At 35.9% G+C, this 25,483-nt stretch overlaps 1 protein-coding gene across 1 annotated transcript in view; it reads right to left on the bottom strand.

Annotated features, from left to right (window-relative positions):
• LOC136857026 (uncharacterized) overlaps positions 1–19,727 on the bottom strand; it is a 53,258-nt gene extending 33,531 nt beyond the window's left edge. Inside the window, exon 1 of the mRNA XM_067135372.2 lies at positions 18,878–19,727. Within this exon, the coding sequence (XP_066991473.1) occupies positions 18,878–18,932 (55 nt within the window). The 5' untranslated portion in view covers positions 18,933–19,727. The remainder of the gene's footprint in view (positions 1–18,877) is intronic.
• Between the last annotated feature and the right edge of the window lie 5,756 nt (positions 19,728–25,483).

Raw genomic sequence — 25,483 nt, 5'->3', positions numbered from 1 at the left:
GACTTCACTTTACAAATAAAAAGTCTTATATAATCCTACTTTTAAATACAAAACAACCATGTATATTAGATGGAACTATATCTATACATGTTTCAGGCCATACTCAGTAGAAGCTCAAATATTACATTTATGCAAACAAATAAAAACACTGATGAAGTGTGTGGAATTAAAAAACAATGATCATGATTGACATATTAAAAACATGTTGAGGTAGAAAAATCCTCTCGTCTAAAAACTCGTTTGGTTGGCATAAATCTTGCTAGTCCCTTTAAAAAGTGGAACACTGTGTTGCGCAGCATAGTGAGGCCATCAATAAAGGGAATAATAAATGTGCATCATCTGTAATAAGAATAAAAATAAAATGAATTGATGAAACAAAAACAAAAAATATTTCACGTGAAAAGAAAAGGCTCAATCAACTTACTTGTTAAAAGGCTGTCATCTCAAATGGTACAACTTGCCGGTCTCATATCACTATTGACACTAAGCTTGTGTGTAGCTTAGTGTGTCAGAGCTGATGTGGATGGGTGGGGAAGCGGAAGGGGGAAGGAGGAGGGGTAAAGTACGGGAGGGGGATATTGAGGGAAGGGCGGGTCTAGTTCTGGAATGTTGATGGTGAAATTCGTTCTTTTTAACAAATTGTTGACAAATGAGCGGGACAAAAGTTTCCATTAAAACATTTTTCTTCTCGTTGATTTCATTTAGATTGTGGGAGGAATTGTTGTATTGGTCAATATCAATAAAGATATTCTCAAGTATATTGAGTAAGGGACCTTTCTGTTCATAATGTAAAATCTTTAAATCCTGGTCAATTGTTGTGTGTTTATGATTTTGTTCCTTACAATGTTCGCTCATGGTTGAGTAGCGGTTATATCTCAAGGTGTATCTTATATTGAAACTACCAGTAACGGCGATTAGGGGTGGTGAGGGGGGCAGTTGCCTTCCCCCTCACTTTCTGGAGAAAATATTATATTTTTATTTCATTTTGGCCGGCTGAAAGTAGGAATTATTAAAAAAAGCAATTTGTACAACCCCTGTTGTCTTATCAACTAATTCTTCCCTTTATTTTCTTTAATTATTAACATAATTATTAGCAGAAATATGCTCAAAATATCGTTCATCCCGGCTAACCGATTTGTATAGCGCTACAGCAAGTAGTGGAGACTTTGCAAGTGCTGTGAGGGAGGGTAGCAAGGTCATGGACACTGAGGTATGGTTCACCCACTTACTGCGTGCATTTGTCAGTCTGGCAGTCTCTTTAGTGTGTGTTAGATTTTTAGTGTGTAGTAAAATACTAAATGAGTTTAATTGTATAATCACACTGTACTTTTTATTAATTGTAATAAATATGTAATATTGTTCCATGGTGAAAGTTTTATTGTATAGTGTTGAATCAAAATCTCAAAAACTATTATTACCGCACTTAAATTGGTATTGAATCAAAACCTCAAAAAAACTCTTATTACTGCACTTAAATTGGTAAACTGTCAACCTTCACCTCTGTCGAAATTTGCTCAGAGAGCATTAAAAACCTTACCCTTTTGTAGCTTTTCTTTTTCAGTTTTGATGTATACCCCCCCCCCCCCCGGTGCTGCTATATCCCACAAACCAGTTTTTTGTCTGTATATTATTTTCTTTGCCCCTGCACTTTTAATTCTCAATCGCCGCTACTGGAAGCCACAGCCTGTTTGTCATACGTACGTTGAAAAACAAGACTGGCACTTAAATTTGTATACCCCAGAGTTCGTAAATTTGCTGTTGCCATTGACAGTAGGAGAATTAAAAACTATTTTAGCATTGGTGTGAGTGGACTTGAAAGCTATTCTCATACTATAGAGAGGAATACAGTACTTGAATTACTTAATAGCGTTGACCCTCAAATAAAGTTCACAGTAGAGTCCAAAAAAAACTCTCTTAATTATCTCAATCTATTACTCGTAATCATAATAAAACCCTTTCCTTTGATATTTACAGGAAGCCCACTCACACAATTAACACAATTCACCAGACTTCTTTACATCCAGGGATGCAGCTTTTAATAGCATGATATTCAGAGCACTTACTGTTCCTTTATCTCGTAAGAATTTTAAGAAAGAAATCATCACCATTTATACAATAGCAGAATATAATGGTTTCAATAAAGCCTTTGTGAACAAAATCTATATACAGTACATAAAATAACTTGTCCTGACTGACTGACTGACAGATTCATCATCGCTGAGCCAAAACTACTGAACATAATGAAATGAAATTTTGGGGATATATTCATATTAAGATGTAGGTGCTCACTAAGAGAGGATTTTTGGATATTCTGTCGCTAAGGGGGTGAAAAGGGGGGTGAAATTTTAAAATGAGTGTATCTATATCTCAAAACTTTAAAAGTTTACAGATGTAAAATTTGGTATTTAGAATCTTCTTTAAAAATAAGGAAACATGTATTTTTTGTTTTCAGAAAATCCCAATAGGAGGGGTGAAAAGGGGGTTGAATGACTTTAATCAGGATACCGGTACTTATATCTCAGAAACTGAAGATATTACAGGCCTGAAAATTGGTACTTTTGATCTCTTTTAAAAATAAACATGTATTTTTTTTTTTGTTTTTGGAAAATCAAAATCAAATTTTTAAAATGAGTGCATCTATATCTCAAAACTTTTGAAGTTTACAGATGTAAAAATTGGTATTTACAATCTTCATTAAAAATAAAGAAACACGTATTTTTTGTTTTCAGAAAATCCCAATAGGAGGGGTGAAAAGGGGTGTAAAAGGGGTTGAATACCTTTAATGAGGACACTTATATCTCAGAAACTGAAGATATTACAGACCTGAAAATTGGTGTTTGGGATCTCCTTTAAAAACAAAGAAACACATATTTTTTTTGTTTTTGGAAAATTCAATTAATTGGGGGAGGTGAAAAGGGGGTGAATTTTTAAAATGGGTGTATCAATATCTCAAAACTTTTCAAGTTTATAGATGTAAAAATTGGTATTTAGAATCTCCTTTAAAAATAAAGAAACACGTAATTTTTGTTTTCGGAAAATCGCAATAGCAAGGGTGGAAAAGGGTGAAAAAGTGGTTGAATGCCTTTAAAGAGGCTACTTATATTTCAGAACCTGAAGACATTACAGACCTGAAAATTGGTATTTAGGATCTACTTTAAAAATAAAGAAACAGGTATTTTTTCATTTTTGGAAAATCCAAAAAATGGGGGTTGAAAATGGGGGTGAATTTTTAAAATGTGTGTGTCTACATCTTAAAACTTTAAAAGTTTACAGATGTAAAATTTGGTATTTAGAATCTCCTTTCAAAATAAAGGAACACGTATTATTTTGTTTTCTGTAAATCCCAATAGGAGGGGTGTAAAAGGGTGAATAATGGCTTGAATGCCTTTAATGAGGATACACATATCTCAGAAACTGAAGATATTACAGAACTGAAAATGTGTATATGGGATCTCCTTTAAAAATAAAGAAACATGTATTTTTTTTTTTTTTTTTTTTTTGGAAAATCTAATTAATGGCGGTTAAACAGGAGTGACAAATTGGGGTGAATTTTTTGAAAGACTATATCTACAGAATATCTGAGAAACATAAAATGTTACAGACGTAAATGTAAATAAACATAGGTGATTTGTTTTTGGTAACTCCACTTAAGGGGAACTAAAAAGGGGTGAAATTTTAAAATGATAATTTCTACAGTATATCTCAAATGACTTATTATGTTACAGAAGTGAAAATAACATTTTTTATCTTTATTAAAAATAAAGAAATGTGTATTGTTAGTTTGTGGAAATACCACTTGGGTGGAGAGGGGGGGTAAAAGTGACTGAAAATGGTGTTGAATTCTTTTAATTAGGTTGCTGATATCTCAAAAATGAAGATGTTAGAGACATGAAATTTGATATTTGGAGTCTGCTTTAAAAGTAAAGAAACACGTATTGTCGGAAATTCCAATGAAGGGTGCGGGGATGAAAGAATTGAAAAATTAATTGAATTGTATGAGAATACTTACATCTAATAAAAACTAAAGTTGTTACAGACGTGAAAATTGGTATTTGGATCTCCTTTAAAAAAAGAAAAACGCGTTTTGGGGGGGAAACAATCTTGGGGGGCGGGAGTGAAAAGGAGTTGAATTACTTTCATGAGGACACATAAATCAAAAACTGAAGGTTAGAGTCGTGATAATTGATATTTAGAATATCCTTTACTATTAAAGAAACAAGTATTTTTTGCTGGAAAATTCACTAGGGTAGGGGGGGGGGGGTGAAAAGAAGTGAAAAAAGTTAATTATTTTTATGGGGATACTTATATCTCAAAACTGAAGGTAATAGACATGAACATTGGTGTTTGGAATCTCCTTTAAACATAAAGAAACACGCCTTCTTTTAATTTTTTTGGGAGGGGGGGTATATAAACTTAACGGCGGTGGGGTGTAAAAGGAGGTGAGACCAATTGATTTTACTGTTCATAATGTACTTATAAGGAGCCTCCATTGCTCAGGCGGCAGCGCGCCAGCCTCTCACAGCTGGGTTCTGTGGTTCAAATCCCGGTCACTCCATGTGACATTCGTGCTGGACAAAACAAAGGCGGGACAGGTTTTTCTCCAGATACACCGGTTTTCCCTGTCATCATTCATTCCAGCAACACTGTCCAATATTTCATTTCATTTGTCATTCATCGATCGTTGCCCCAGAAGAGTGCTTCGGCAGCCGACACAATTCCTATTTTCGCTGCTAGATGGAGCTTTATTCATTCCATTCCTGACCCTGTTGAATGACTGGAAACAGGCTGTAGATTTTTGATGTACTTATTCTGATCATAAACGGATCATTTTTAATATTTCCTGGGTTTGTTTTCAACAGCCATCTTTTCCTTCGGAGAACGTTCTTAGATTGCTGTAAATTCGCCTGGCATATAAATAAAAATTTAAACACATTTGAAATAAACGATAGGAATGAAATTGACCGTCAAATTGTTCACCTCTATATTAAGGTCAATAATGCACAGAAGTATGCCATTCGTATCGCCAGAAATCCCGCACACTTTCCCACGCGCGACAATGGTGCTGGTCACATTGTCAACAATGACAATGACAGGAGATGTAATTTACCGCCAAGTAGCGGTCTTGCATCTTGCTGTGGGATCCAGAACATCTCTAATAATAATAATAATAATAATAATAATAATAATAATAATAATAATAATAATAATAATATTAATAATAATAATAATAATAATGTTCTGGACCATCGTCAAATATGCGGACCGCGCTGAAAACGGGTCCTCGATGGGTAATGACTAAGAATGCAGTCCGGCCGTGGGTTCAGTACCGCCAAGGCACCCAAGACGACACCACACCGGATCTCCTGAAGGATTTGATCCATATTTAAAATGCTTATAGGAAAAGATGGCAAAATTTAGGGACCCAACTGACCGGGTGGAATACCTGGACCTAGCCCGGGAAGTACGATATCAATTGCTGGAAAGAAAGACTGAAAAATGGGAGGAAACTTGCCGTATTCTATTAGAAAACGAGTCAGATCACGAATTTTGGTGGAGTCTCTCAGAAAACGAATCAGATCGCGAATTTCGGCGGATTATACATAAAACAATAAGCATTCAATTATAAATTTCAGTATAATACCGTTGCGAAGCATGGGTATCTTGCTAGTTCTTAATAAATTTTGAAGTAAACCCAAGACCACCTTGGAAAAAGAACCTTCCCCTAAAGAGAAATTAACCACATTTACCTTCAATAATAATAATAATAATAATAATAATAATAATAATAATAATAATAATAATAATAATAATAATAATAATAATAATAACATATATCCAATTTCTAATATTTTTAAAACACAAGTTAAAAATAGCTTTTAAGACCACTCACACCAATGCCAAAATAGTTTTTAATTCCCATACCATCAATGGCAACAGCAAATTTACGAAGTCTGGGGTATACAAATTAAAGTGCCGCTCTTGTTTTCAATGTATGTAAGACAAACAGGCCGTAGTTTCAATATAAGATACACCGAACATCTTTACGCCTTGAGGTAAAACGGCTACTCAACCATGAGCGAACATTGTAAGGAACAAAATCATAAATACACAACAAATGACCAGGATTTAAAGATTTTACATTATGAACAAAAAGATCCCTTACTCAATATACTTGGGAATATTTTTATTGATATTGACCAACAAAACAATTCCTCCCACAACCTAAATGAAATCAACGAGAAGAAAAATGTTTTATTGGAAAGCTTTGTCCCACTCATTTGTCAACATTTTTTTAGTAAAAACGAGTTTCACCAACATCATTCGAGAACTAGACCCCCTTCCCTCAAAATCCCCCGCCAGTAACTTACCCCTCGTCCTTCCCCTTTCTGCTTCCGCACCCACCCACATCAGGTCTGACACACTGTAAGCTACACACAAGCTTTGTGTCAATAGTGACATGAGACCGACAAGGTCGTACTATTTGGGACGACAGCCTTTTAACAAATAAATTGATTGAGTCTTTTCTTTTCACGCAATATAATTTTTGTTTTTGTTTCATCCATTCATTCTCTTTTCTTCCCATTACAGATGATGCAAATTTATTATTCCCTTTATTGACGGTCTGCAATACAGTGTTCCACTTTTTAAAAGGATTATCAAGCTTTATATCAACCAAACGAGTTTATAGACGAGAGGATTTTTCTACCTCAACATGTTTTTAATATGTCAATCATGATCATTGTATTTTAATTTAACACACTTGATTGTTTTTATTTGTTTGCATAAATGTAATATTTGAGCTTCTACTGAGGATGGCCTTCAGAGAGGCTGAAACATGTACAGATATCATCCCATCTAAGATGGTTGTTTTGTATTGAAAAGGAGGATTATATAAGACTTTTTATATGTAAAGTGATAACCATCAATACGGAATGAGATTTATAACATGCAATATTAAAGACTTATTAAAACATTCATTCTCTAACCTAACTATTGCTGCTAAGATACAAATCATAGACAATGGGAGACACACTCCCAGTATATCAGCTATGGTAATAAAAAGAATAGACAAAGTGCATCGTTTTAATGATTCCTGGTACACAACGTGTGTGACTGAAGGAAATCGTTTTCCTTGCATTGCTGGCCTTGCCCATTATTTTCAACAGATACGAATGCTTGGAAAACGAATGGAGTTAGTGATGTTAACAGTTATTATGTACTGAAGAAATTATATAAACAGTCTGTAGACAGTGTTAATTCCAAAATAGCTTTACTGAAGTTCATTAGCACTAGAATAGAGGAATCCCTTTGCCTTCAAAACTATCGGGACAAATATACTGAAAAAAATAAAGCAAATGGGTATATACAGGGTTTTTTTGCTCATTCCGTATGTCAGGGGGACATGCATGGAAGACGATAGCACAGCCAGGTGATTCATTTGCCAAGAGATATATTGCTTCATGACCGGCTAAGATGATTTAATGCAGTATGGTACAGATAACCATTGCTTCACAGCAATAGTTTAACATTGGTGGTATTGGTAGTGTGTTCATTGTGTTCGCTTTACAATAGTGTCATTTCTGTAGGAATATTGAAGTAATCCTGTGTTATAACGAGTGGTGTATACAGTAGAAAAGTGTGTATTCATTGTGTTGTGCTATGCGAAGCATTCTTCTTATACAGAGTGCCGCTTTCGATTCATTCCCAAACTTCCTGGCATCCTCCCTCCCCATAGGAGTACGGTACATAAATTAGTAAAGAAGTTCCGCACCACCGGGTCCATTCTTAACAAGAAATCATGCAGGAGATGAACCGTTTTAACAGAGGAAAAGCTTGACAAACTAGGAGCTCCCTTGGAAAGAACTCCAACAAAATCCCTGTCGCGTCTCGCCGTACAACCTAATGTGTCATTATCTTAGGCCCACAAAGCAACAAAACTGTTAAAACCAAAACTGTACAAACCCACCTCTGCCCAATATTTAAGAGGATCTGACAGTTTTGTTATGGTTCGGTATTGTAACTGGTTGCTTCATTCAGTTCATGATGGGTATGTTGACCCAGAACTTTTATTTTATCATGTGGATATGTAAATAGTCAAAACAATCGCTACTGGTGTGCAGAAAATCCCCACCAGCTGCATGTCCATCCACTTCATGATGTAAAGGTAGGAATTTGGTGTACAATAAGTGCTCGCAGAATTATAGGGTCTATATTTTTCCGTGAACCAATAAATGCTGATCGATATATAGACCTCATTTTCAGACCATTCTTTCAAGAGCCAACAGAAGAAGAAAGGAGTAGTGGTTACTTTATGCAAGATAATGCGATGACACACACTGTTAATCGGTCTATGGAGGTAATACGGGAAGTTTTTGAAGATCGTGTGGTTAATTATCCCCCTAGATTTCCTGATTTAAATCCCTGTGATTATTACCTGTGGGGGATGCTGAAGGAAAAAGTGTATGTGAAAACCCTCACACAAGAGGAGAACTACAAGATAAGATTATACAAGTTATTTCGAACATCACACGGGCTTAGATTCGCTGAGTGTCTGCAAACCTATTTATGAGGTGTCAGGCATGTTTGACAACTGAGGGACAACATTTTGAACATCAAATTTAATGCCAGGTAGGTTTTAGACTAATAGTTTCACTAGAAATGGATTTCTGTAAGTATGAATTGTCGTGAGTAATGGGGAGGATTAGCGCGAATTATACTGCCTAGCGATGGAGCGTCATTGCACCAGCCGTGCCGTGCTCTGAGTGGTGCTGCGTAATGAGCTAAAAAAAAGACCCTGTAGTTAGTTATCTAATAGATGCTGTTTATTTCCTGGTGGAGCAAGAGCTGCCTTTTAGGGGCCAAACAAAAATCTAATTCAGCATTTTGCAAACTAACATTAATGACATAAGATATTGTGCTCCCAAGATCGATGAATTAAAGAGATTTGTAAATGGCAAATGTGATAAATTTTATTTGATGAATATTGAATCTTCACGACCGCATTGTAGTCAAAACCAACTTTCAACCTATTAGGTCGTGTTACGTACTTTTAGTACATGTTGAAGAGATGTTAAGTACAAAACAAAAATGGCCAACCAGACACCAGTGGGATCCGAACCCACAACCTCCTGATTTCGCGTCGGTTGCTCTACCAATTGAGCTATGGTGGCCTTTCCAACAGAACAATATCTTTGCCTGCTTTTCGCGTGGCTTAAAAGCCACGTTGGGATTGAGGGAAATGAACTTGCGGATAAAGCTGCAAAGGAAGTGGTACTTTTACCTCCAAGACCTATTAATGTACCTGCTAAAGATATTTGTTTTCAGCTATATCAAACCATCTTGGCGTCCTGGGAAGTGGAGTGGCTAGCTATCTGAACTCCCAACAAGTTGAGGCAATTAAGAAGACAACCTCCATGTGGTGGTCCTCTTTCCAGCCTTCACAGAGAGAGGCCATAGTGTTGTGTAGGCTGAGGATAGGTCATGGACGATCTATGCACTCTTATCTCCTAAAGAGGGAAGACCCTCCAGTGTGTTCTTGTGGTGCCGACTTCGCCATGGCCCACATCCTCACAGATTGCGCCGTTCTCTCTGGCCTAAGATGGAGCCTTGGCCTGCAGGAAACAGATTCACAATTAAGTATTTATTTATTTTCCACCTAGTCGATACAATGATTGCTTAAGGCAAGGTCCTTAAGGACACTTCCTCTAAAGCATTACTTTGTCAATTTATATATTTTTCATCTAAACAGTGTTATGTGGCTGAATATGTTGATAATATATGAAACATGTACCACTTTTGACCATTAAAAATTGCCTTAAGCAATCATTGTATCGACTAGGTGGAAAATAAATAAATACTTAATTGTGAATCTACTGAAGTGCGATACGGACCATGAAGCTGATTTTATGTAATTCTGCAGGAAACACTCGAATGCATACTAGCTGATGACCTGACTACTGCTGATCTCATCATCCGCTTTATGTGCGACAGTAGATTAATCAAAGGTATGTAAATTACAAGTGTACTGTTAATCAGGGAACGCACCTTCCCTTTTAATTCGTTAGTAATTTTTTGGCCTAATTCAATAATTTTTTGTTTTATTTTGTACTGTATTTCCAAATTCCTTTGTTGAATAAATAATTTTTATTTATTTTAAAGCTCTTTTCCGCTAATTTGTTCAGAGAGGATGATTACCTAGTTGTACTTCCTCTTAAAACAAAAAGCACCACAACCACACCCACCATTATTATTATTATTATTGTTATTATGTCCTAAACAGTGTTATGAGATAACATGAGTTAGAGATAACAACCTTAATTCCTCTGCATGTTAGATAGTGTGATAATATAATACCATGTTATATATATAATACAACTTTTCAGATTTTTATTATTTATAGAACAGGAAGAATATGAAGTTAAATGGAGTGAACTGAAAATCATGGGGCTGAGCATTTAAACGCCCACTGTAGAAGCTGGTAGTGATTCTGTTAACAGTATTTGATAGGTGACATATTCCCCTTATCCTTCTTACCTTCAGTCCTGCATCCATAAAAGTGGAGAAATGAAATACACATTGGTATTTAACTATTTATCTCATTTGATATTTACAAGGTCATCTTGAAAAGAAATTACAAAAAATAACAATTATTGATACTCTCTTGGTGGAACAGCAAATACAGCAGGTGATCACAATATCAAATTACAGGTTTTGGGTCATTTGAATGCAAACTTTCACGAAACACAGCAATACAGTATACAACACAGTCAATAGTGAAGAAATAATCCTGTTTTGCTTCAACAGGTTGTTGTCCTAATCATGATTTTGGCATAGAATTGTCCCATCACAACCTCTGATCAAACATAGCCATCAGCACATCTTCAAGATTCGTTTTATAATTTATATAGTGAAATCTCAAAACAGTGAAAAAAGATGGATAAAGAGAGATCTAGAATAATGAGTTCTCATGCCAGTTGGTAAACACAATAACATCTGAAAACTGAACTAGATAAACTACCTGCCACATCATATAATTAATTCCCATTAACATGAGGTTTGCAACAACAGAAACAGAAAGAAAATTTGCCTTAATTTTTCTAGCTGTGTATACTAGAATTTTATTTATAAGAATATTGTTTTGTATAATTTCTTAGGAGGGGATGTTTTTATGATTTTTTTTTTACTTTATTGGCTTTCATGTTTGAGTTTGTGGAACTTTGCTACCATTTCATTATAAAAAAATTCATGTATTTGGCGTGAAGGGCTTATTTTCTGTTGTTGGTAAATTTCTTGCTTTTTTTCATAGTTGAGGGTTCTTATGCTTTATGTACTTATTTGGTATATTTAATTTAGTAAATAGAAGATTTGAACTTGTATTCAAAACATGACTTACCCATGTCCACCAGAGTACATTCATAGTGACCACATAATTGTTGTTCACACTACGCAACTCCACTACTATAAACTACCAATAAATCTAAAATGAGAGTCTGTTTCATATTCCACTTCATGGGCAGAGAAACACACAAAGACTTTCATCGCCACAAGGTGCAACGTAAATCAAATAGTAAATAAATAGCAAAATTCAGAAACTTAATTGTATCGAGATTCGTTGCTACAGTTACAACAGTCCTTGGAATGTACAACATATCAAAACAAGTTTTAAGCAGCTGCCCAATAGCTGCAGTACTGTTGTTTAAATCTCTGTGGTATGCACACTACCTAAATCTTTCTGGAATTCCATAGCTGCTGAGTTCCACTCAACAAACCCACCTCTCAGGTAAGTACACAACTATAAACATGCTTGCTTTGCTTACTCAATAAGAAAGTTCAATTTTCATATGGCACTTACAGATGTTCCTAATTACTTTTGTGCTTAAATTATAGTTTTACCGGCAGGAAAGCACATCGCTGGGGTCGAGAAGGCAATCTTCATGGAGAGATTTATCATTAACGAGAATTTTGTTACCTCAGAAGAAATTTTACATTGAATTAATAGAATTAATGTTGGGACTGGAATTTGTTATCATTACAAGAGGGTATTATCACTACATCAGTAATTGTTGTGTGGAGATTTCACTATTGACATTATATATATTTTTTGTGTAACATAAAGTTTACTCTCGTGATCAGATAGAGTATATTGAAGTGACATAGATCATGCAATTTTTTCATTAAAATCTTTTACTGTTTGAACATTCAAATGTTGATAAATTATTTCAATTACTGAACAAATTTTTAACAAAGGAGTACATACAATAGTAAAATGTATGGGTATCTCCTTCAACAACAACTACAGTAGACAAAGAATCATAATACATTGGAATGTAATACTGTGTTTCTAAAAAGGCACCAAATGGATCAGAGCAACATTCTTGTTCATAAATTCTCGAATCTATTTTGTTCCATCTTACAGAGAGCCTAGATTTCCCTGGTTTGTTCCATTATGACCATACATTTTTCCCAACCTTTTGCAGTTAAAATGAGAATGAAAAAAAATTAATTTAGTGTTTTACTTAAAATGTTTAAAATCAGGCAGGATATGTAAGATTAGATTCTCTTGTGATAGCAATATGCCTAACAGCAACATTATATTGACACTAATTAACAGTTAAAGAAATACTGAGATGCCAGAATTATTCTTTAAAGCACCTTTTCTTAACATACCTCTCTTACATAAAAACCCTTTTAATACCAACAAACTTTGCTGGAATATAAATATGGTACTCCATGGCTGAGTGCACTGAAATTGAAACTAGATTAAAGTAAAATTTTATATGTATCTATACAAGTTATCTTCAAGAGGGTAATGCCATTCATAGTATAGTAAAATAGTGATGATTATAAAGTCAGCACATATTCGTTTAACAAATTTCTTGTATTGAATAAGTGGATCCCCATACCTAACAATTTTGAATGTTTATAAAAATTGGCATTATTAGCAGCACTCATACCTCAGTCACTTTCATATTGTCAAAGCCAAGGACGAGATTGAGACAGATTTCTTCTAGCATATATCAGAAGACACAGTGCACTCTAAATACTAGGTCTCGCCATCAAAGGCAGGTATCTGTATACGAGTATACTGATGTATTAGAGTGTATCATTTTGATGAAGGCTATTGCATTTGGTGTTTAATGCCAAATTAATGATTCAATGATTGAACACAAGAGGTAAATTCATTATCAATAGTATCACACAGCTGACTTTTCTGTTTACAAAGTGTATTTACATTTATATTACACTATAGCTCATGATAGTACTACAGATAATTTTTGAAATAATAAGTCCCCATAATAAATTATTATCCTTAGACTCATTGTATCATTCTGTAAATTTTCCTATTTGGAGCCATACACACTACATATTCCTCTGTTGTATCTATGGCTACATCAAATCAGAATTTGGATCATGCTAGGGCGTTCCCCCAAAGCGACACGCAATGCTTTCACTGGGGTGCGGCGAGAAATGGGGAAAGGCTACCTGCTCAAGGACGGGGTAGACCAAAGAAGTTAGTCTCTTCGAGATTTGCTACAGTCAATACAGGAACATGACCAGCTGACTCTATTGCACCATGTCAGAAATGAAAATGTGCAACTTGGACTTGGTGTGACTCCAATTGTGGAGATAGCGAGAGATTCTCAACTCTGGTGGTATGGCCTTGTTATGCAAAGCAACGACGATTCAGTTATTAAAATGGCCCTCCAGCTTCCCAGGTGGACACTGACGTTGAGGGAGAACATATCTTAATGAAGTCCTCACTGCTCTCCACTCTAGCATAGCATAACATTCTTCAGTCTGCCAAAACTAAATTTGAAAAACTAAATTTATGAACTATCTGAAAAATATTCAATAGCTGTTGTTTATACGGATGGTTCAAGGGCGGATGAAAAAGTAGGCTGTGTGTTCGTTGTCGATAATAAGAGATTAATTTTTCCTCTACCGGAACCTGTAGTGTGTACACAGCAGAGCTCTGTGCTATCCTTGAAACTTAGTTAATTTATACCTGAAAAAGAAACACTCAGATATATTTAGAAATGTTTTCAAATGGTTCAGAATATTCAAGTTCAAGTGTGAACCTTGTAAGTCAAAAATATTTTACCTGAAGTATAAAATATCAATACAATGAACATGTCACTTCAATATTGTAATAGGACAAGCTATGTCAACTGATATTTGGAATATACTACAAATATGTCGTTGTCTAATCTTTTACAATCTGCGGTACAATCTAAACACTGAGAGTTCATTAGAAAATGAGGAGAAATATTCATACGTTTCTCAAAATACCTTTACACGTAGTTAGCATTTCCCAAATAAATCATACGTGGCAGTGTTAATTTCAAATTAAATTGTATTACCAGTACATCACTGTAGACTGTAGAGGAATAGTAAATAGACAGAAATATGTCACAAATAAGTTGACACATCCAGCTCATTCATCAAGAAACTGAGAAAAATATAGCAATGAAATGTTACATATTGTCATGATTACATGTTTTACATGTTGGTGCTTTCATGCATTCAGTAAATGATTGGTGGACTTGACTTATAGCAGCACTATTACCATGATTACTTCTACTGCTAGTAAAATACATAATAATAGTTTTTCTGTGATTATTTAAAACACATTTAAAAATAGTAACAGGAAACTAAAAAATGAAAATCCACAACCTGTTTCCAGTCATTCAATCAGGTCAGAAATGGAATGAATGAATCTCCATCCAGCAGCGAGGATAGGAATTGTGCTGGCTGTCGAAGACTGTTGCACTTCTCTGGGGCAATGATTAATGACTGACAGATGAAATGTTAATGGAGTGTGTTCCTGGAATGAAGGATGATAGGGAAAACCAGAGTACCCAGAAGAAAACCTGTCCCACCTCCACTTTGCTCAGCACATATCTCACAACGAGTGACCAGGATTTGAACCACAGTATCCAGTGGTGAGAGGTCAGCATGCTGCCACCTGAGCTGCAGAGGCTTCTAACAGCAAAGTAATCCCAAATTAATCAGAACACATTTCAGAAGTCAAGAATCGTACTGAATATTTAAAAAAAGAAATGTTCCTTTGGACACACAATTCAAGGAAAGCAATCACACTGAGCAGGTCCTGGATCTGCTGCACTCAGAGGGTGCTAAGAGAAACATGTATCAATAGATTGTAATGAGCTCAGAGAATCGGTACACAGCAGAAAGTGCTGGCATTCATTGGACAACACATACTGAGTCGAAAATAAAAAAGGATGATTTCAGATATTGCAAAAGGAACTGACTTGGTCACTGTTTCAAACATGCCCTTTGTCCACACTCTCTTCTGTTAACAATCTGTTCACTTCCTGCACAAACTTCATAAATGTTCTCCAGTATGCTGCCATCAGTATCTTCTAATACACTGGGGCATGACTATTTGGGTGGAGATAGTTCGTACTCGCTTTAACTTGATGGTTCCTGTTGCTCTGGAAATGAAAGTCTTGTACGGCTTGAACAACCAGCTTCAGGTGCAGGTTCTGAAGCTATCTAGCATAACATCATGCATTTTTGTGTTATCCCCATTATATTTCTGCATTATTATGCTACATAACATATTCACAAACTCCTTATCCTTGAACCAGATTGTGTTTCCATATTCAGCACATCGCAACTTTGTCTCTAATATTTTGACATGTTCCGCATTGTAAGTTCAGTTCTATGAATGTTTACTCTGTCTTTCTTTAGATATAAAATGCCAGTATCTGAACGCACTATAAAGCATTCACCTTCAGTTCACAATTGAGACAGATTGATTATCTGTGGAATTCTCAATATGCATATCGAATAGAATTTTTCAAGGGTATCAACAAGGTATGGGCCAATCTCCTGTATTATAAAGCATTCAGCTGTATTTTGGAACATGAAAATTAGCAATATTTTTCTTGAGCACATTTTGTTAGCAACTACTGAAACAGGCACTTCCATATAATGGACAGGCAGTGACATCACAATTTTTGCTTCTGCTATTCTTGTGACTTTTTGCGTGCTTTCAACCTTTATTTGTAATGAAGTCATAGTGAACCTCAATTAAAAAAACGTGACCTGTACTTGTAGACTATGAAAATATCAAAGATATTCTGTTTTGCCTGACAATGATTTTAATTCTAAAGGATGTAATAATCAAGTCCCCTTAAGACACCTTATATAAGGTAATAGAATGTCATGGCAACTGCTAGGTTAGTGCTGAATGATGTTTGTGACAGTTGTATGAACCCTAAATCCACTTGTCACTTACACAGCACTCTTATTATTATTTTTTTATTACTTTTTTTTTTTTTTTTTTTTTTTTTGTCCGACTCGTTGGCTGAATGGTCAGCGTACTGGCCTTCGGTTCAGAGGGTCCCGGGTTCGATTCCCGGCCGGGTCGGGGATTTTAACCTTCATTGGTTAATTCCAATGGCCCGGGGGCTGGGTGTTTGTGCAGTCCCCAACATCCCTGCAACTCACACACCACACATTACACTATCCTCCACCACAATAACACGCAGTTCCCTACATATGGCAGATGCCGCCCACCCTCATCGGAGGGTCTGCCTTACAAGGGCTGCACTCGGCTAGAAATAGCCACACGAAATTATTATTATATTACTTTTTTTTACAAAAATTATAAAAATGTAATACCTTCCACCCCTATTTTGGATAGCATCATAGATTCTTGTTCTTAGGTGATCTTTTACATCCTTAATATTTTATGAGACCACGGCTTACCCAATCAAGCTATGAATCCTGGTTCGGGAGATAAATGAGCATTTTTATCAATGAAACTGATTTGCTCATAAACTGAGAAATTATATGAATTCCTGTGAGAGTACAGATCTTGTTAACATCCTTAGATTTTTTTTAATTTGAACCCTGAATTACCTGCTTCTCTCCACCACTTTCTTTAAGCAATTGTTCATTTCTTTCATTGATGTTGCATGACTGATGTATATCTATTCTCAGTTATAGTTGTACTGTGCAATAAAGATGAGTCAGTTTGACTATCCAGATAAACTTCATTTCAAAATTCTCACATGCATTGGTCGGGATTTAAACTCCAGTCATCTTGGTGAGAAGCTGATTATCTTGTGTCAGAACAGAAACAAAGATAAATAACTTTCACTGTTTTTATGCGAGAAAACTCCATACATTTTAAACTTTGGACATCAATTTAAAAACATATGCATAAAAAATTACTTGAACATATAGGGTGAGTTCAGTTAGTTCTACATTTTTCTTCAAGCATGAACATGCCAGCATTAAAATTAGTACTGTGGAGAGGAGTGGTCACGTGTGTTAACGCACTATGGCTAAGGAGCCATGCTCTACATTTGGGAGACACGTGGGTTTGAACCATACCGTCACCAGTCCTGAGAATGGTTTTCTATGGTTTCCCATTTTCACTTCGAAGCAAATACCTGGACAGTTCCAATTTATAGGCCACTGCCAAATCCTTCCACCTCCTATCCCAATTACATTGACCATCACTCATTTCATCCTCATTAGCTCCTCAACTGATGTTGGTGTCAGGAAAGGCATCCAGCCATAAAAGTGTACCATATAAATTCATCTCACCTCATCCTCGACCCCATATCAAGATACATAACAATGCATGAACAATAGTGTATTATATAAATTAGGTATATACATTATTTTTTAATCGTCCGACTCGTTGGCTGAATGATCAGCGTACTAGCCTTCGGTTCAAAGGGTCCCGGGTTCGATTCTCGGCCGGGTTGGGGATTTTAACCTTCATTGGTTAATTCCAATGACCCGGGGACTGGGTGTTTGTGCTGTCCCCAACATCCCTGCAACTCACACACCACACATAACACTATCCTCCACCACAATAACTCGCAGTTACCTACACATGACAGATGCCGCCCACCCTCATCGGAGGGTCTGCCTTACAAGGGCTGCACTCGGCTAGAAATAGCCACACGAAATTGTTATATTTTTTAATAGTGAAAATATCAAAGATACTCCTTGTGACCTGAGATGAATGTATCTTCAAAACCATCTGATCTCACCCCACTTGACTATCTCAAATGTAGTTTTCTAACATTCTTAAAAAAGGAATTTTATAATATGTCCCTTCTGTACTATAAACCAAGCCCATCATTATAATTGTATATTGCATATCTGCTAACAGTTCAACATACAAATAATACCACCATAATGGTGCATTGCTGACAATGCTCTAACCAGTGTTAAGTATGCAATACATTAATTTCCATATTTTAAAAAACTCTACCACTACCTCCAAACTTGAGGAACAATAACGTTAACTAGTGACAAGTAAAACTGGCACATTCAACAGCAACAAAGTAACAATGTAGCTAATATCTACATTTATATAACACTTCCATATTATTTATTGTGAGTGTATTTTAACTAGCAATTTATAAAAACTTGAAATCAAATAACATGTCTAGTCATTTTACAACATTCTTAACAGCGTTTAACAATTCATATTTACAGTAAACAAGACTGGTGAAATTTTGCATCAGCTGTACCCAGCCTTTCTCAATATTATATAACAGTATTTTTTAAAATAAAATTAAAACTGCTGCTTGGTGATCATTACTAATTAGATACAACATTGGATAGAAAATTAAACAATAAATACTTATTTCATGTTACATACTTCTTTATAATTAAGAATCATATAATATTCTAAATAGAATTGACCCGGGAATGACGAATGTCTTCAGAAACTTTTCAGTTCTTAGAGGAATCTAAAAAGTATGCCCTTACATGAAAGGTCCAGATTTCTTTCTTAATCAAAGCACACAGAAAAAATACATGGTCATCATTTTATTCAGGCCTGCTTGCAGCTACTCTGTGGGCTAGGGCATGCACTGCTCACCTGCCAACAGTCCAGTCCCATCAGTGGGCCGATACACACTCTCATCCATCAACATACGTGGATAAATGGACAAGTAAAGCTATTTAGCAATTTTCCGTCCTAACAAATTTTTTAACTGTTGCAACTCTTCTTTTGAGAAGATGGCTATTTCTTCCCTTGCACATGCACAACTGAACGTCACCACAGGCCCACTGTTGAGCGATACAGTTCCACGGGCACAGAGAGCTTGTTTGCCCACTAATTCATAGTGATAAGCTCAGAATGCAAGGTCAGCCGAGTACAAGGAGAAGTGGCCTGCTGAAGGGACTGGAGTGTTAGCAGGTGAGCAGTGTGTGCCTATGGGCATGGTGCTACTGCAAATGTGTCCAAATAAAATGATGAATCTGGATTTAACTCAATTCTATTTAGAATATTCCACTTAATGAGAAGCTATTTTCTATAGCCATGTTTGTTTCTTCTGTTTTTAGATATATTTTATTTTTACCATACACTTACTTTCTTGCATATCAGTTTATAAGGAGGGTGAGGACAAAGTGCAACATTTGTTTATTAAGGTTTGTGATAGGTTTCCTTATTAAAGTCATTTGTGATAATGACTTTCCTACTTTGCCAATATGTGTGCAAACTATATTTCTTTTCCTATTTCAGTGCAGTTTTTACATAATTATGTCTGTTTAGACATTTAGGCACACATGCAGCTTTGGCATGCTACATCAATTCAGCAATTACAACAAAAAGTTTTGCATTCAGCTGAGTATAGGTGCCACTGAAACTTAGCAGTCTGGTACATGAAGTGAGTGTTTACACAACATTATCACAAGCAAGAGTATTACTGAAGGTGAGTACATGTTGAGTCCCAGACTAAGATACTATCTGCTGACAAAGTCAGGTGGGAAAATTGAATAAACTGATAGATTTCCACATTTCCAAAACTTTTGACTGCTGCATTGAGATTAATAAATCAATGCAACAAGTAATTTCTCTACACAGCACTAGGCCAACCCCTGACTTCTCAGATATATTGTTTCTAGTGAGAGTGCACACAAGCAGAAAGTCACTCCAGGGCTAGGGGAGACAGCCAGGTCATTGACACACTAATTATGGCTTCATACATTAAAGAGCAATGTTATCTTACAATGTACTGTTCATGCATATGAAATGAATATGGTAGCATTTAGTTTTCATGGAGGATTTATTTAGAAGAACTAAGAATATAAACATTAATTTACATGTTTCTCCATTTTTTTAAACAATAACACCAATCCTAACAAGGTAAATATTATTCTTTAAAGCTCGCTTTCAATAAATTTATATACGTAATATAATAAATTACGACTGCTTTGCTTGCAACATTATTTGAAGTTCCTCAGAATAGTTTTATAAACAACTAATTATATTAATGGCTTATACTGCATACAAGCACCTTTGATTTCTGGTTACAGTGTTTTGTTGACAATGTTGTAACTGTTTCAGTCTTAGTTATACTGAACACTTCAGATTTCAGACTGTAACAATTGATCTGATAGATTCTCCACTTTCAACGCTGATCAATGAAGAAACATTTTATCCTCATTCCCATGCCCATACAATACACGAGTGTGAGACCTCTATATAGCCTGAACAGTCAAAGTATGGTTTCTGTATGATCCTATTGTCATCACTTCTCTCCATTGAAAACAACTTCATCCCACTGAGAATTGAAACAAATCACAAAAGTAATGATCCTCAACAGATACTTCTGTTCCTGTGAACATCCAGAAATTACAGTCCAAAGCTGAAATCTATCTTTCCTCAATAAGAGCGCCCATGCCCGGGGGCAACACCTCTAACTCTCAGGAAAAGGAAAATTGTAATGTAGTCAGGTGTTTTTCTTTCAAGAAAATGATTTAAAAGTCTGTATTACATAGAAGTGGTAATACCACTCCCACCACCAACAAGCAGGGGATACCGTGGGTGTTATTCTACCACAGAATACAAGTCACCATTCATCTTCCAAATATTAAAAAGACTACATACGCCAGGTCTAGGCCCCCCACTACAAACTATCATATGGGCGCCCATGTTCCTCAAACCAATCCTCCCTACTGCAAACTGTTAGCTAGCAACATGCATTTCCAAGATGTTTTATTTCAATTTTTGTGGGTGGAAACATTACAGGTATGTTGATGGAGTCTAATCTAGTAAGTCTCTAGACCTTTATTGCTGCAACTTCTTCACAAAAAATTATGAGTACTTTCAGTCACTCTTTGAAACCACATGTACAAATGGAAGAGATTTGATACATTCCAATTGCATGTTTGGAAATGTGTACATCTGAATAATCCTATTTGTACAACACACCTTTATTAGTAACATTATATAATATATGCATATCAGAGTCATGTGAAAATAAAAGAAATATTTGTCAGTCATAAAAAGAGGTTGATTAATGGTTCTAGAAGTAAATAAATAAGACCTTTGTGCTACTGAATAAAACCTGGTTTAATCAATGAAAATGCCCTAATTGGCTAATTGCTTTAACATATTTTACTCCAAAATATATAACAATAAAAGACCTCCAAGACATCTCATATCACATTAATGGAAGGACCTGGTAACTACTGGGCAAGCTTCAATTGGAGTTAGGATTCTACTAAATCTACCTCCAAATTCAACTCAAAAGCAAGACTCGAGATACACAAAGAAAAACACCCACCTCCTACATGAGCTTGTCATTACAGTTATGATCTTGACTGAAAGTTGCCTTGCAAGGAATTCTTTATCAACCTGACAGCACGGAGCACCATACAAGGTAGGCTACGTTATGCATTATGCTACCATCTTTTGTAGGATTTGAGAACAATGTTAAAGTTTCTTTAACACAGGGATAGTGTTGTTTCCTCTTTCTTTTGATGTATAGATCAACTGTCTCTATTGACCTTTTCCTTCCCTTTGGGCAACTTGAATATCATCAATTTTAGTGTTGTGATAACCAGCCATGGTAGGAAGTGATAAAGTATAGCTTCCTGACAGGAGTATTTCTTTGCTTGTGAACAATTTAGGTAGTAGTGATCTTGATTCTGATTATAGTTCATTGACAAGGGATGTTACTGTGTTGGAAATGAATGCAGGAAATAATAGTGAGTTGCTTGATGTTGAGCTACGTACTTGTGCAACAGGTGTCTACATTCCAATGAGAAGATAGATCTACTCATGGTTCAGAGGGAGGTATTTCATGATTTAGAGTAGCAAGAGTGTGCTTATATTGTATCAAAATTGTAAGAGTGTGTGTGGCAAAACAATCCAGTTACAGCAGCTCCAATATCACACATTATATGCCTCTAACTCATGGAAACCGCTATTAATAATACTTAATAATAATTCTCCTGCATTAACGAGTTGGGTGTGCTGTGACTGCTCCCATACTGAAGAGTCAAACAAGGATTTCCAAAATGAAACGAGCATATTTGCATTTTGCAAAAATGAACAAGATTGAGTCGATAATTCTGGACGGCAGAGGTAAACTATCATAAATGCAAAAACAACAATTTTGAGGTTGTGACTTGTTTTAGTCTTGTCTTGTAGGTACACTGTTGTATGTTTCATAGGAATGAAGATAAGCTATATGATACTATTGTACAGTATGTGATAGGAGAAACCAGCGATAAGCAATCGTAAGTGACCATACAACAGTTCAACCTTATGTTGCTTGCTGCACTCCTTATCGTTTTGGCTCTTATGATAGTTTACCATGGTCAGAACTGTTTATTCAACCTGCCTTAAAGGTAATAACATATGTGCCTCAGCAATTTCTTTCTACTCTCCTGTAAAGTTAGTGAAATGCCACTTCTGACAGTTTACCTCTGACGTCCAGAATTTGGGTATAATAACAAGTTTGGTCATTATATGTTTGAAAACAATTATTTCAAAATTATTTTCATTAAGTTGTATAAAAAATTATTTTGATTCTCACCTCTCTTGAAAATTTCAAACAAGATTATGGTAATACCCTCTGTTGCCATAATCTATTTCCTCTCAAAAATCTGAAAATACAAGGTCCAGCAAAAAGATCTGACATTTTTAGACTCACTGTAGCTTCGGTTAGTAAAGGCGCATGCAGATGGGAGAGGAGGGGATGAACTCAACTCTCCATACCATTTTATTCGTGATGCAGCTGTGGAATGCTACGCATCGGGTGTTTGCTGTGGAGACATTTTTTAAGCCAGGTGACTCTGTAACTGTTACGCAGCAATGATTCCAGCAACACTTCAATGTGGGTCGACATGGATGAGTTCCCAGCTACAACACAATATTGCTGTGTATTAACTACTTCAGAACAACTGCATAGGCATGTAAATGCAAATCAACAGGAAAGCCAAGAACCCGCCTATATGCCTAAGAACATCGAGACAGTGAGGCAAGCATTTCAGAACAGCTTTGAAAGTTTACCACCCCTTCATGCCACTGCTCTGCGTCTTTCTGAATGGCTGGTGAGAAGAATTCTGCATAAATATTTTAAGTTTTACCCGTAAAAACTGATGGTTGAACAGAAATTGAGTCCTCGTGATTACAAATATCAAAGAGCTTTCTTAGAGAAAATGCTAGAAATGATGAGTGATGGCATGATTATCATTATGAGTAATGAGGCACATATCCATCTCAACTTTTGATATTGGTCAGACACAAATCCACCAGATCCTGCATGATTCACAGTACGTGTGACAGTGTGATATGGTGTAGTGTGGTGTGGTGTGGTGTGGTACAAGCAGCTTTGGGATAATCGGACGATATTTTGTTGATGAGGACAGTCATGCTGTTACAGTGAATTAAGATCGCTACATTGCAAAGTTAAGCAACTTTCTAGCACTTGTACTGCACAGATGCTATATTGATACAGATCAACTTTGGTGCAACAGCATACATCCTTCAATGGTACTTTTTTTTTTTGCTAGGGGCTTTACGTCGCACCGACAATGATAGGTCTTATGGCGACGATGGGATAGGAAAGGCCTAGGAGTTGGAAGGAAGCAGCCGTGGCCTTAATTAAGGTACAGCCCCAGCATTTGCCTGGTGTGAAAATGGGAAACCACCGAAAACCATTTTCAGGGCTGCCGATAGTGGGATTCGAACCTACTATCTCCCGGATACAAGCTCACAGCCGCGCCTCTACGCGCACGGCCAACTCGCCCGGTCTTCAATGGTACTTTTAAACCATATATTCCCTGGACATATCATTTCCCGCTGTAGTGATGTTCCAGGGCGCTATGAATGACCTCAAGGAAGCAAATCATCATGAAATTTTGGCGATACCTGGAGATATGTTACAACGTGCTATAGGGAATTTTGGAAGCAGGCTCAAAGAGTATGTGAAAAACAATAGACATCATTTGGAGGGTGTTAGTTTTCAAAACTTAATTGTTCCAAGACATTTCTTCTGGGTCATTATTAAATGGCAACAATGTTTATTTTCTATGAACAAGTAAATATCAAGATGCATTTAAGTACATCTTTGTTTTTTAATTTACAAAACCATCAGATCGTATTGCAGGACCCTGTATTTATCGAAAAAACGTTATGAGGAGGCTATTTTACTAAGTTATCAATAAAATATGTTAAAGTGCTGTGAACAATGTAGCAGCTGGTCATCCAGATTTGTTAAATGTCCCTCAACTTGCTTAGTATATAGCACATAAGCTACTGAATTTGTGCTTTTTAGACCAAAATGTCTCAGATCTCAAATAAGTTGTCCTAACTGTGCCTACCTTAGAAAATGGGCTGACCATTATAATACATTATCTGAATTGATGATCAAAACAAGGTTTAAAAGCAACATTCTAATCTACCTTGCCTATTCCTGGTTATTCACAAATAACAGACTGGCACCGTGGGTGGAACATTTCAACATTTTCCTCATCTTAGCTTTCTCTCTTGATAACATAATTATATATCACCAATATTCAGTGGGTAGGAAGAAATACATACTATAGACAATTATTATCATTTCACAATACTATTAATACTGTTTATGGTGATAATTGTTATTGTACCAAAATTTAAAAAGAGATATGTTATATTTGTACATACGATGATATGTTTGTACACCATTTGCACCTGATGACTATGGTATAGCCACCATCTCCTAAATCCAGAATTTATCTTAGTGTAAGGGGAAGGGGTTATAACAAAATAATAGCTCATATCCATCTTCTGATCTCATTCATCTTATTTATTTTTTGAAGCCTCTCCAAGTAACTTTTTTGTTGTTGTTTTCGTTGTTCTCCTTCAAACAATGGAGCTTTCGTAAATAAAGTTGTTCTTTTTTTTTTCTGGTGTAAAGCGTGGCTGATATATACCTATTACTCATTATTCAATTTCACTTATTCTTATGATTTTCTTCCTAACTCACCACCAATTACCATGTTACATTGAAAATTAATGATGACTATTGTTGTTTAAAGAGCCTTAACATCTAGGTAATCGACCCTTGACGTTGAAAATCAAAAGTTGATAAAGGTTTGCTTATTTCTCATTAATTGGTAAGTGAATGTAAGAACAAGTACAGCAATACAAGTGAAGCATTGGCCTTTTTGAAATACCTTTTAATGTTGGAACAAATTTTACTATTTG

The sequence above is a fragment of the Anabrus simplex genome, chromosome 1 (assembly GCF_040414725.1).
Source record: "Anabrus simplex isolate iqAnaSimp1 chromosome 1, ASM4041472v1, whole genome shotgun sequence".
NCBI classification, from domain to species: domain Eukaryota; kingdom Metazoa; phylum Arthropoda; class Insecta; order Orthoptera; family Tettigoniidae; genus Anabrus; species Anabrus simplex.
Note: the sequence above shows the minus strand (reverse complement) of the source record. Positions and strands in the feature narration are given on the sequence as shown.